This window comes from Lethenteron reissneri, chromosome 41 (assembly GCF_015708825.2).
Source record: "Lethenteron reissneri isolate LAM-NWPU_2019-01 chromosome 41, ASM1570882v1, whole genome shotgun sequence".
Taxonomy (NCBI): domain Eukaryota; kingdom Metazoa; phylum Chordata; class Hyperoartia; order Petromyzontiformes; family Petromyzontidae; genus Lethenteron; species Lethenteron reissneri.
The window spans coordinates 6,983,124-6,996,654 of NC_083819.1; the positions used below are offsets into that span (position 1 = coordinate 6,983,124).

The 13,531-nt window shown below is 51.5% G+C and overlaps 3 protein-coding genes across 6 annotated transcripts in view; 2 read left to right on the plus strand and 1 right to left on the minus strand.

Moving 5' to 3' along the window:
* LOC133352546 (spectrin beta chain, non-erythrocytic 5-like) overlaps window positions 1-1,583 on the plus strand; it is a 45,181-nt gene extending 43,598 nt beyond the window's left edge. Inside the window, exon 62 of the mRNA XM_061568257.1 lies at window positions 1,580-1,583. Within this exon, the coding sequence (XP_061424241.1) occupies window positions 1,580-1,583 (4 nt within the window). The remainder of the gene's footprint in view (window positions 1-1,579) is intronic.
* On the plus strand, window positions 54-6,837 carry LOC133352762 (uncharacterized). 4 transcript variants are annotated; one of them, XM_061568622.1, is made up of 6 exons: window positions 54-409; window positions 597-695; window positions 1,841-2,116; window positions 3,309-3,524; window positions 3,836-4,042; window positions 5,266-6,837. In XM_061568622.1, the coding sequence occupies exons 3-6, from the start codon at window positions 1,844-1,846 to the stop codon at window positions 5,452-5,454; spliced, it is 885 nt and encodes a 294-aa protein (XP_061424606.1). In that variant the 5' UTR covers window positions 54-409; window positions 597-695; window positions 1,841-1,843; the 3' UTR covers window positions 5,455-6,837. The 4 variants fall into 4 exon arrangements, with proteins under 4 accessions (XP_061424606.1, XP_061424604.1, XP_061424607.1 ...); XM_061568620.1 differs by having other exon boundaries at window positions 597-691; XM_061568623.1 differs by having other exon boundaries at window positions 54-600.
* Window positions 6,838-6,839: 2 nt separating this feature from the next.
* On the minus strand, window positions 6,840-9,988 carry CEBPZOS (CEBPZ opposite strand). The gene is made up of 3 exons (XM_061568626.1): window positions 9,694-9,988; window positions 9,019-9,063; window positions 6,840-7,447 (listed from the first exon to the last, which is right to left on the minus strand). The coding sequence occupies exons 1-3, from the start codon at window positions 9,812-9,814 to the stop codon at window positions 7,356-7,358; spliced, it is 258 nt and encodes an 85-aa protein (XP_061424610.1). The 5' UTR covers window positions 9,815-9,988; the 3' UTR covers window positions 6,840-7,355.
* Window positions 9,989-13,531: the final 3,543 nt, after the last annotated feature.

Genomic DNA, 13,531 nt, shown 5'->3' on the forward strand with positions numbered 1-13,531 from the left:
CCCTCATCTCCTCCTCCCCCCGAGCGGACCCTACCCTGGGCCCCCTGCACAGGGCGCTCAGTCCCCTGCGGAGCAGAGGGGGCACCCGGCACGCGGCCACGTGGTTCTCTACCCGGGGCGACGGACGCGAAGTCTCGGGGCGGGCAGCAGTCGCGAAGGCGGCGGCGCTCCTCGTATCTCGTCTCGTCTCTCACTCCGCTCCCTCGTCTCGTGCTTCCCCACCCCCCACCTCGTCTCCATGCTCCCTCCCCCTCGCTATCTCCACCCCTGCACCACCACCACCCCCCACGCCGGGCGATAAAACGCGAGGCATCGAAGCGTCAACGCCGAGACTCCGCCCTTCGTGAAGGACCGCTTCGCCCTCTCGCCGCATCGGCACCACGACCACCAACAACCATCGCTTACCTGGGTACCGCTTGCCCGCACCATCGCCACACACCCAGCAAGCACTCCCGATATATCGAATCGCCTTCGTCGTTGTCAGCAGCACCATCGCTAAAAGCACCGCCGCCGAAGTTGCCAGGGGAGGGAGTATCATCCCCTTCTCACCTCGAATCTCAGAGCTCTCCTCTCTCTCTCTCACCTGTCCTGTGCAGCAAGGTGCGTTGCGTGTGCAGGCAGGGGAGTGGTTGGCACACACTACACGCTCGCGAGCAGCACTTGCCCCAACAGCCTACGAAGGCTCTACGTGGTGGGTGAGGGTTGTTTGTCTTTGTCTTGTGTGTGTATGCCGGCTGGTGTGTGTGTATGCCAGCTGGAGTGTGTGTATGCCAGGCGAAGCTGGTGTGTGTGTATGCCAGGCGAAGCTGGTGTGTGTGTATGCCAGGCGAAGCTGGTGTGTGTGTATGCCAGGTGAAGCTGGTGTGTGTGTATGCCAGGTGAAGCTGGTGTGTGTGTATGCCAGGTGAAGCTGGTGTGTGTGTATGCCAGGTGAAGCTGGTGTGTGTGTATGCCAGGTGAAGCTGGTGTGTGTGTATGCCAGGTGAAGCTGGTGTGTGTGTATGCCAGGTGAAGCTGGTGTGTGTGTATGCCAGGTGAAGCTGGTGTGTGTGTATGCCAGGTGAAGCTGGTGTGTGTGTATGCCAGGTGAAGCTGGTGTGTGTGTATGCCAGGTGAAGCTGGTGTGTGTGTATGCCAGGTGAAGCTGGTGTGTGTGTATGCCAGGTGTGTGTGTGTGTGTATGCCAGGTGTGTGTGTGTATATGCCAGCTGAAGGTGTGTGTGTGTGTATGCCAGGTGAAGGTGTTTGTATGCCAGGTGAAGGTGTGTGCATTGTGTACACGTGGTCGCGTGTGTACGGGTGTCTGTACAGGTAAATGTATGTACTTTACACAGTTGTGGAAGGCGTGTGTGTGTGTAAACTATACAGTTAAATATCCGTGTGTTTATATATGTGTAGGTGTGTACAGTACTGTCCTATGTACACGTGCAAGTGTGTGTACTCCTGCGAATAGGTGAAGGTGTGTTGCTATTTTGCACCCTATGTAGCCAACCGTGCGAATCGGAGGTACACCTACGAGGAATTTTTATTTCGGTGTACATATTAACTCGCTCTCTTCCTCCGTGTGTGCACTGTACAGGTGAAGGTGTGTGTGTAGTGATGTGTACAGGTGAATGAAGGTGTGTGTAGTGATGTGTACAGGTGAAGGTGTGTGTGTGTGTAGTGATGTGTACAGGTGTATTGTGTACAGGTGTGTGTGTGTGTAGTGATGTGTACAGGTGTATTGTGTACAGGTGAAGGTGTGTGTAGTGATGTGTACAGGTGAAGGTGTCTGTGTAAAATCTACAAACAAGTGTGCGTGCCGCGTGTGCGTTTGGCCATCGCCTCTCCTCGTCCACAGGCAATGCAGTCGCTGTGGGTGGCCGATCGTCGCACGGCCGCTGCGGTGCTGGCGGGCACCGTGGCCCTGGCCTGTGCAGGCCATGGACTCGTGCGTCTGCTGAGGGCCCGGGGCCCCGAGAACGTGTACGAAAGCCCGCGCCTGCTTGCCGAGTACTTGCACTTCCACTACGCGCAGGGGAGCGAGGCGCTGCCGCACGAGGGGGGGCCCCGCGATGCCCTCGACTTCCCCGCCAGGTGCGCCCACCTGTGCATAGAGCAGAGCCTGGGCCCCGAGGTGAGCGGTCGCTGCCCCCTTCTCTCTGTACGCTGCCCCCTTCTCTCTGTACGCTGCCCCCTTCTCGCCGCGCGCTGCCCCTTCTCGCCGCGCGCTGCCCCCTTCTCGCCGCGCGCTGCCCCCTTCTCGCCGCGCGCTGCCCCCTTCTCGCCGCGCGCTGCCCCCTTCTCGCCACGCGCTGCCCCCTTCTCGCCGCGCGCTGCCCCCTTCTCGCCGCGCGCTGCCCCTTCTCGCCGCGCGCTGCCCCCTTCTCGCCGCGCGCTGCCCCCTTCTCGCCGCGCGCTGCCCCCTTCTCGCCGCGCGCTGCCCCCTTCTCGCCGCGCGCTGCCCCCTTCTGGCCGCGCGCTGCCCCTTCTCGCCGCGCGCTGCCCCCTTCTCGCCGCGCGCTGCCCCTTCTCGCCGCGCGCTGCCCCCTTCTCGCCGCGCGCTGCCCCCTTCTCGCCGCGCGCTGCCCCCTTCTCGCCGCGCGCTGCCCCCTTCTCGCCGCGCGCTGCCCCCTTCTCGCCGCGCGCTGCCCCCTTCTCGCCGCGCGCTGCCCCCTTCTCGCCGCGCGCTGCCCCCTTCTCGCCGCGCGCTGCACCCTTCTCGCCGCGCGCTGCCTTGGACACCAGAACCTCGTGAAAACCCGCGGTCTGTAGGCACGGGCGAGATTTGGGACTTCTGACCTAGAAAAATGCCCAAAGCGTTCCTTTTTCAATGTCCCTCGTGTATATCGATGTTTTACACAATAAATGCACACTCTCGTTTTTAACTTCTACATCTGTCCGGATTCATGCAGCCAGCACAGTGTGCAGTTATGCCTCTGGCTGTGGCTACTAGTCACTACTCGCGTCTATTGGGTGACTTTGCAAAACAAGAAGTGAGAAATTAAGCACTGCCCTGGTCTATTTCAGACTTTCACGGAAAATGACCTTTGCATTCTGAGGCCTTCACAAGACCTTATCCCCTGGTCAAAAAGTATACCTCCCCCCAGCACCCCAGAGCGATGAAGGGTTCAGTTGATCCTCAATCAGGATCTGAACTCAAAACCTTCCCCTTGTGAGTCAAGTGCTCCAACTACAGCGCCACTCGGCATACATTGAGGCTTCCTAAGCATGAACTCAGTCAGGCACCCAGGCTGTGCATTCTCAGCCCGAGAGATACACGCCCGGGCCAGCCATTCGCTATCCCCTGCTAACCGCGATTCCTGCAGGCTGCTGTACCGAGCCGGGCCCTGGACGTGGGCTGCGCCGTGGGCCGGAGCACGTTTGAGCTGACGCGACGATTCCAGTCGGTGCTCGGCGTGGACCTGAGCCAGGGGTTCGTGCGTGCGAGCGAGAAACTCCAGGATGCTGGCTCCATGCGCTACAGCGCCACTGAGGAAGGGGACCTCTGCATCGACATGGTTGCACGCGTGCCTCCCGACATCGTGAGCGGCACACCCTTCACGACTCGCACTGCACACCCAGGACTCGACAAGCACCCCATACACGCCCTGCAGGTGGCAGATTCTGAGTTGGTAAAACTCCGGTTAAATGCTTCACCAAAATGTGTGGTTGTCACAGCCGTCTTAAATGATCCCGCTGAGCGCATTTAAAATGTTTTTCAAAAGCAGCATCAGGAGTCTGACACGAGAGGCAAAGGGGGGGGGGGGGGTGCTTGAGCCATCACCTCCGGGAGTTTGGTCGGCACGTGTAACTAGCGGTGGTGTTGCTGGTGCCACCTGCGCAATACATACAGGACCGCGGTCGCTGCTCATTCATGCAAGCCGACGCCTGCGCCCTCCCCCGCGATCTGGGGACTTTTGGCTGCGTACTGGCGGCCAACCTGCTGTGCCGCCTGCCTGACCCAATGGCCTTCTTGAACCGCGTGCCTGGGCTGGTGGCGCCGGGAGGAGTCCTGGTCATCACGGCGCCGTACACCTGGCTGGAAAGCTTCACCCCAAAGGTGCGCATCGCCGCAGCGGCCACCGTGATGCAGACAGCCCAGCACGCAGCTCGGCACGCACCAACACCGCTTTTGCCATCGAACGTGGGACAGGTCAAGGCTGGATACTCATTCATGTTTGTGTGTGTGTGTGCAGCGAGTTACTCATTAGCAGTAGCCTGTGATATGTCTATCTGTTTGCGTAAGTGGACAACTGCCAAATATCTGATGGGCATGTTTATCCAATACTTAGGCACACAAACTATGCCCCAGGCACACTGACAGCCTCATATGTATACTATTTAGCAAGGCCGTAATTATAATATAAATTGGGGGACGACGACACACATCCCCCCCCCCAATATTCAAATATGCTCAATGTCCCCCCCCAATATATTGCTATAAAAAATAATTGCTATGTAAATAAAAACAACTATTTGATAAACCTTGGCCACACTATCTGTCTGGACTTGTCTGCATAAAAATCAATGCATAGATTTATGTTTATATGATTGTGGTTATGGTTGTACTTTATTAATCCCTAATCTCAAACATTACATACAATGAAACAAGAAATGGTAAAAAAGTAAAAATAGAGCAATGTAATACAATACACTATTAGACATTATTGTAACAAATAAATAAAAAGTCCATCCCATGTGTTAGTGAATTTTTTAATATTTTAGGCAGGAAATTAGTCTTCAAATTTAGATATTTTTCTGGGTTGGGACCCCCAGACACCCTTGAAGATTTGACCCCCCCCAATGTTGACTCCATGGCTACGGCCTTGCTCTTTAGTATTCTAAGAGGATAGTGGCTGGGTAACAAAAAAACAGCTCCCCTATGTGTATAAGCGACTTTAAAAACACTGTACATGTCACACATGAAGGCACAAAGGTGTGCCCACAATTGATAGCTGTCCTGTGCCATGCCACCACCCCAAAACAGGCCGATACTCTCAAGGACAACTTGATAGGTCCACAGCAGTGCTCACGAATCGGAAGATGGCCAGCAAAACATGCACAGACCCCACAACCCCTTTTTTATCTGAAACGTTTTACCCAATAATTCAACCAAGTAGAGCGGAGGTTTCCCGTAGTCTCGATTTAAAATTCATATTTATACCTAATTCGGGTATGGCTGGCTGCATGCCCTACACACGTAACGTTGAAATACAAAATCCAACCATTGGATAACGATGAGATCTTGTCCGTGGGCCTGTGCTTGCGTCTGTCTGCCCACAGTCGGCGTGGCTGGGTGGCTACACTGATGCGTCGGGCAAGCCAGTGCGTGGCGCAGAGACGCTCAAGCGGGTTCTGTCCCCAGACTTCACGCTCCTTTGGGAGGGCGACCTGCCCTTCCTGCTGCGGGAGACGGCACGCAAGCACCAGTGGACCGCGGCCCACGCCACTGCTTGGAGGAGAAAGGGGTAGCGTTGCTTGCGGTCAGATGTTAATATGGGTTCCAGACTTGTGGGTGTCATGGTGATACGTTTTTGCTGATACAAGAATAATAATAAATGGTTATACATTGTGCATGAAAATTATTGAGAATGGAATGGACAATTTAGAGGACAACCAAGCAAGTGGGTATGCCCGATTCATTAATTATTCGACCGTCGACAACGTTTTTTCAGATTATGAGAAGTGCTCAAACACGCTTGGAGAGGTAGAGACAGAAAGAACAACATTTGGATTGGAGAATAACTGCAAGTTAAAAACATATTGATGAAAAGCTAGTGGGCCTGGCCATGATACATCGCTAGAAGGAATGATGGCCAATGGTAAAGAATGATGGAGTGCCAACCAAAGGAGGGGACACGTCTGAAAGTACGACCGCCACAATGGAGGGATGAGTTGTGTGTGTGCCAAAGCTAGAAGCTAGATGGATTTTTGCACCACGAGACCATGATGGATCATGGTAATGACTTGCGGGGACCTTCATCCAGCAGTGGATAGGTCATGGCTGATGATGACCAAGTTCTGAGAATAAGCTTATTCATTCAGGAATGTAAGTACATTTATAAACGTGCAACTCTTATGATCTTGGTTATCGCGAGTGCTTGGGAAGGAAAGCCATACTAATTCGTAGGAGTGTTTTTCACAAGGGTCCTGCATTGAGTTTTTATTTTAAGATGTTTTTTCAGCCAATTGAGTATTATACATGTGGGAGGAAGCCAGAGCCCTGGGATAAAACCTCGCACGTGGGGAGGGGGGGGCAACACTATCCCCATACAGATGGAAACAGATGGTGAATAGTCCAATTGCTGTACTGCCTTGTGGCACTTTCTCACAGGGAGTTTCACAACTTTTGTGCAATCAACTAACCCTTGCCTCCACAGGCGTGCTCGACCAACTGCCCAGCTCAAGGAGGCACGCTTTTTATTTTGAAATACTGTTTGGTAAAATCTAAATGCTGAACGCACGACGTTTACCATGAAGTGGGAGAAAATGTACGAGTGTTTAAAGTCCGTGGAAGCCAAGTGAAGTGGGCTTAAGCATTTCTATGTCAATATGCAGCACCGACGGGTATCTCCACGACCCATTTGTTCCAACCCATGCCGTATCTCGCCAGGAGCACCACTGCTGCCTTAAAGCCACTCTGGTCTGAGTAAGAGTGGTGACCTTGTCGTGCTTTTATGTATGTTGAGCACAGGGAAACCATCCGATGCTTTCCCATCAATGGTCAGAGCTCTATGCAATCTTTAGCATGGACTCCAGTTATAATGTATACAGCTAAATGCGCTATTGTAAACTTCTCCCTAAAAGGGAACCACAAAAATAAGTTTATGAATAAAAGCTACAAAAAAAGTCCAATACGTAGGCAAGCGTTTTATTTAATTCTGTAATTTACAGCGCGCAATATTACGTATCATCTTAGTACGAGTCGCACACAGACGATTAAGACAACATAGGGAAAACCCATGCTGTGCATGGAGGACCCATTGCTGTACGGGATGAGCACGACACAGGGTGGTACTGGTCGTCAGGGGAGGAAGTGATTAAGGGATAGAACAATATGGGTGAGGCTGGAGACTGCACAACAAGCCTGGAGCCACACTAGGCCTGAAGGCTGTACACTCGTGCTCTTCATGTCGGGATGCAGCAGCAGCTGCCTTGGCACTTGTCCCACCACAAGCAAAGGCGTCTGGCGAGATGCCAAGTGGGTGATCCACCCGCTTAGTGGTGGTTCAAAGTGCTGCCCGCCATTATCCGCAGACACTGGTACATCCGCACGAAAGCAGTAGATTGGCAATGCCAGTGTCCGAGGAGGATGGCCGATGGAGCCAGAGTGAGCCCTGGAGAAGGTCTGGATGTGCATCTGTAAGGGTGGCTTAGCGGTCGCGCTTCCCCTGCTCCAGCCAAGCATACTGGTCCAACAGTCTCTGGCCCTCCTTGCCCGACCACTCGTTTGATTTGTAATAAGCTGCAAAGCATCCACAGGGACAAGTTAGCATCCACCTGATGGGAAACAATTAACGTTTTCCAGGAGTGTTGAGATCTTAACTAGTTGCAAAATAGACGATACACTTCGAATATATTTTCCTCCATAAAAGATGAATATGTTTTTACACCCCATCTCGGAGTGGATTTCTTTCAGCAGCATTCGTTGAATTTAGAAAACTTTGGGGTTTTGAAAATTAGAATCACATCAGCAGTCAGGCTAGCCAATGATGGTGAATGTGGAGGGGTCAATATAGGAAGTAGGAATCGTCAGCTTGTTTAGTTACTCGTATACTCGCCAACAACGATGACGGGTATGTTCTGTTGTGCATGAAGTAATTGCAGCTAGGCGTACAGCTCGTGTATAAGTTTGACATTAGAATTGCTGTCATGCAAGACTGGTGGAGGAGCAAACCAGAGTTCAGAATGGTAAGCCATTGTGCATTCAGAGATTACATCCACAATAACTGCATTCTTTCATGTCTAAATGAAAGTCGACATAATTGCAATGTAATTACCACAGTTTCCCTGCAAACATCAACGTTGATGTCAAGAGTAGAACACTGACACATGCCACACTTTGATCCCACGCATCGTCAGATATTCTGGGAAACATTTTTGAGAAAAATCTCAGTTCGCAAGCTCGGACAGACGAACTCTCCGTGCCGTTCAGTGGCCAATCCATGCTCCACCCCCCGCCCTCCCTCCCCTCTCTGATGGTCGCGCATGCGCGGTTGGGCAAAATGCCGCAAAAATCGAGCAAACTCTAAAGTGGTTCTTTTCCCCTTTTACTGCAGCCTTGCACCCCTTTGGTTCTCAATCGTAAAAAAACGTATAATGCCAATAGATACATAGGTTTGATGAAACAAAGTAGTCCATAATATAGGTTTTTTTGGGGTTAGATCGTGTAAATATAAATGTGTCGTTAAACCTGCCACCACCCGACACAGCCAATTAGTAAAGTTTGTCACGTAAACAAAACATTCCAATTCGTTACTACTACACCACACCGGTGTGTTGGAGAGCCAAGCCACAAGATTTACAGTCTTAGTACGACGTTTCGCTAGTAATTACAACTGGCATCATCAGGCGGACAGCCAGATTTGTGGAGAAATCCTCCTGTTTCGTTCATTAAAGAAGTTGTACTTACGTGCCCTTGCTTAATTTGTTTCGATTTACCTTGGGGGGGGGGGGGGGATCTGGCCATGTCTCGCACCCCCCCAGACCCCCAGAAAGGGCATCTCGCACCGCTACGGAGTGCGTGCAGCCCAGGTTTAGAAGAACCACTGCTCTAAAGTGTGTGTCGTGGAATGGGAAATGTAGAGGAGCATTGTCCCAGTGGATGCACGAGGTGCAGCCCACGACAAGCCAGCACACGTGTAAGTGTGTTGAACTTCTTTCGCACCGTACGTAGCCAACCGTGCTCATCGGAGGTGCGAAACGTTGGTCCAATATCGACCGGGCACTGTACTGGGTGCTTCACGCATGCCACACTATTCATTGTACAGTATTTGTTTTTGCGCAATTTCTGTCAAGACTGGGTACAATACCAACCTTCTAGGACGAGAGGTACCCTCTTGTGCACCTTGTACCTGAAGTCTGAAACGAAGGCAAACAGCGAGGATCAATGTCTGAATGTAAAGCGGCAACCTGACCTGGGAATTCTCACGCCACTCATCCACGAAACCTCAATCTCAACGTCCTCAAAACGACACTCGAGATCGTGACGTCCTCTTCATTCCACGACTAACAGCACCCACCCACCCTGTACGCGTACTGCACTTTTGCAAATCCACTGCTGGATGAGAATCTTCCCACACGTGGCGGGCCGTGGGTAATACTTGACCATAATTCACCATGCCGGTCACTACTGCACACACTGACACTACAGCAATGGATTTCCCTGCAATGTCCCCTAACGCCCACTGGGCGCAGGGCTTTTAATTCACGGCACAATCCCGACGCGAATCGCCACCACGGGCCTCGCCCCCGACAGCACTGCCACCTTGCTGGCCACAGCCCCCCGTGGCCTCTTGTGGGCCACGCGTGGTGTGGTCGGGGTGGGCCCCTCACCCCTCTCCCCTTGGCAGAGGTCGCAACCGGGTATCCGATACCCGTACCCTACCCGATACCCGGCTACCCGTACCCGGCCGGGTACGGGTACCCGTTTGCGACCCTGGTGCGGCCGGGTACGGGTAAGGAATCAAAACACGTTTGCGAACTCTGCACCTTGGCTTCCGTCCATCTTAAAGTAGAGGCAGTAGACCCCGACCAGGCCCAGCAACTCGGCCAGGAGGACGCCCTTGGCCACCCTCATCAGCGCGGGGTTGCGATACCGGTTGTCGCTCATCGCGAAGGCCGCCGTGGGGCCCTCTCGTGTCACGCGCCCCGCGAGAAGTGTCCGGCCAGCGAGGAGCCTCTCGTGGGGCCCTCTCGTGTCACGCGCCCCGGGAGGGATCCGCGCGACCTCGCGGGGTCTCGCGCCGTGGCCGCGTGTGACCCCCGGAGACGGTGGTCGCACTGCGCCCCCTGCAGCCTTGAGCCGGCACCACAACCAGCAGCAGCACCAACAACAACAACCACCAGCACCAACACCAGCACCACCAACAACAACAACCACCAGCACCACCACCAGCAGCAGCACCAACAACAACCACCAGCACCACCAGCACCAACAACAACCACCACCAGCACCAACACCAGCACCAACACCAGCACCACCACCAGCACCAACACCAGCACCACCACCAGCACCAACAACAACCACCACCAGCACCAACAACAACCACCACCAGCACCAACACCAGCACCAACACCAGCACCACCACCAGCACCAACAACAACCACCACCAGCACCAACAACAACCACCACCAGCACCAACACCAGCACCACCAGCACCAACACCAGCACCACCACCAACAACAACCACCACCAGCAACACCACCAGCACCACCACCAGCACCAACACCAGCACCACCACCACCAGCACCAACACCAGCACCACCACCAACAACAACCACCACCAGCACCACCACCAGCACCAACACCAGCACCACCACCAGCACCACCACCAACAACAACCACCACCAGCACCACCACCAGCACCACCACTAGCAGCACCACCACCAGCACCAACACCAGCACCACCACCACCACCACCAACAACAACCACCACCAGCACCACCACCAGCACCACCACCAGCACCACCACCACCACCAGCAGCACCACCACCAGCACCACCACCAGCAGCACCACCACCAGCACCAACACCAGCACCACCACCAGCACCATCACCAGCAGCACCACCACCAGCACCAACACCAGCACCACCACCAGCAGCACCACCACCAGCAGCACCACCACCAGCACCACCACCACCAGCACCAACACCAGCACCAACACCAGCACCAACACCAGCACCACCACCAGCACCATCACCAGCACAACCACCACCAGCACCACCACCAGCAGCACCACCACCAGCACCACCACCACCAGCACCAACACCAGCACCACCACCAGCACCATCACCAACCACCATCGTGGTGGGGGGCCCCGCGGCAGGATTCATATTCTTGGTTCTTTCGGTAAAGTCACGTAGAAGGGAAATAATAAAGTAATCTATATATAAAACAATAAAAATGATCACGACGTTTCGACTGCAACACAAGCAATCATCATCAGGTGTGAAATCCACAGAAAGAAAATATTCTGCTCAACCAGCGGTGGGCAAACATGCGGCTCTTTAAGGACTGATTCGTGACGTTATTTTTGTTACTTATAACTTTCGTGACTGCAGGAATTAATATTCTTGGTTCTTTCGGTAAAGTCTTTTCTCTCCGCCTGATGAAGACCGCTTGTGTTGCGATCGAAACGTCGTGGGTTTTTTCTTTTATTATTTTCAATTTATTTTAATTTTGAATGTAATTTTACAATTTTTATCGTGTTTTTTTTGCTTTTATTATTTTCAATTTATTATTTGTATTCTTTTTCTTTTTATTATTTTTTTGTTTTCTATCTACGTGACTTTACCGAAAGAACCAAGAATACGTGACGTTATTGATTAAGGACTGTATTGTATTCACATGCATTTCAGCTCTTTACATCTTTGAAAAAAACAGATTGTTGTGGTTGCCGACCCCTGTGCAAGAAAATCTACCTGCTAAACAATCTAGCAAGTACAGTTTTCTTTATATTCTTCCGTATGGCCACATCTTCAGCAGATATATTCCAACGTCGAGGCCTGCTGGCCACGACGCGAGGGGTTATAAGGAGATAATTGTTGTAGTTTTACTCTTCCCCCTCCTTTGAAGAAGCACAGACTACAGCACACAAGTTTACAAGGTCCAAAGTTTGGTTCTAGAATTGAAGCTTTCGTGACTGCAAGGATTCATACTATTACGTTTTTTCGGTAAAGTCACGTAGGTAAAATAATAATAATAAAATAAAATAATAATAAATGAAAATAACTTAATTAAATCACGACGTTTCGGAGGCAACACAAGTCTCCGTCTTCAGGTGGGACCGTCACAGCCAAATTTACTGTATCAAGTGAAGGGAAATCCAAGAGACAAGATCTTAAATACTAGTTAAGGGGAGGGGGGAGGAGCTTATCTAAATGTGGCAGTCAGGGACTGGGAGAGTGGGGGGCGGGGCTAGAAGGGGAAGGTGGGCGGGGCTAGAAGGGGAAGGTAACAGCTGTTAAGCCCCTACGCAAGAATTACGGCCGGTATTGGCTTCCAAAACAAACAAAAAAATAACCCGTAAAAACAAAGTTTTTCACTATAAATCCTTTATATGCGTGGCGGCTAGAGTCCTCTCGTCCTCTGGCTTGAGATGGCTGCCACCTATGGGTCAGATGATTGCCTGCCACCATTAAGCAATTGGTAATTAAATATAATTTATTTTTTCCTAAAAAGTGTAAAATTTAGGAAAAAAATTTTCACGAAAATAAATTGTCACGCACAACGAGTCTGTGTGCAAAATGTCTGCTCGATTGGATCACGGGAAGTGGGTTAAAAAACGACAGAAAGATTTGCACGGTCGTAAGCGCGCAAGCAAGCAAGCAAGTGAACTTAATATAAAGGATTTAAAATAGCAGCACTGTTAAACGCTGAGGATGTCAACAATTCGGTCAAATAGACTAGTATCTGTCAAATAAGATGGTACAAATATGCGTAGTTAAATATTTTTTACATGGTTAATAATATCTTTACAATGATTGCTCAATTTGTACCCATCATCATGGTTGAAGTTATGTCTATGTTTGTATATCTGGATGGCTTCATGCACAAACCTTTGATGGTAACCAGAAGGTTTGGAGAGCACCTTGTGACCATGGCCACAATCGCGCGACTGTGGTTTGTCTTTCATTTTACATTCACGAATGAGATGGGAGATGTGTGCATCAGCGAACTGACGATACAGGATACATCATCATACGTGTCTGGAATCGCTCCCAAATATGCATCTTGTCATCCTCATTCCATAGAGTCGCTCGATTTGTCGCCTGGACGAAATATCGCGAGGGAAACCAAACAAAATCGCACAAAATCACCGGTTGACGTTCACCCTTTTTCACACGGAAAACACACCGGAGTTGCAAAATTTAAGACGAAAACAAAATCGTCTTCCCATTCCGATATATCATTTGTTTCGATTTTTCTTTGCTTTTGTAAGTTTTTTGAACAGGGTCAACTCTTGTAAATTAAACTCATCCTGGTCTTTTGCGTTCTCTTCGTGGTTTGACAAAATCAGCTGGTATGCTGAATACTTCAGTGAACCGTTCAAATACAAATGTATCTGCCGGGTTACGCCTAAGGCAGCAGAGGGCAGTGCATCTCTGCTCACCAACCCACACGGAGCCGCGTGGTTGAAGTATGGTCAAATAAGACCCATGACCCGCACAACGCGGAGTGGCCCTCATCCAGCAGTGGATTGACAAACGTCTATTTTTGGATAGAGTGAAAGCGAAACAAGGGCATATCATTATTTGCGCTTGTTTACGCAGAAAAGCCTCGCTCTCATGACTTAGGGAGGGTCCTGCCACGTTTTCGCAGTAGGGG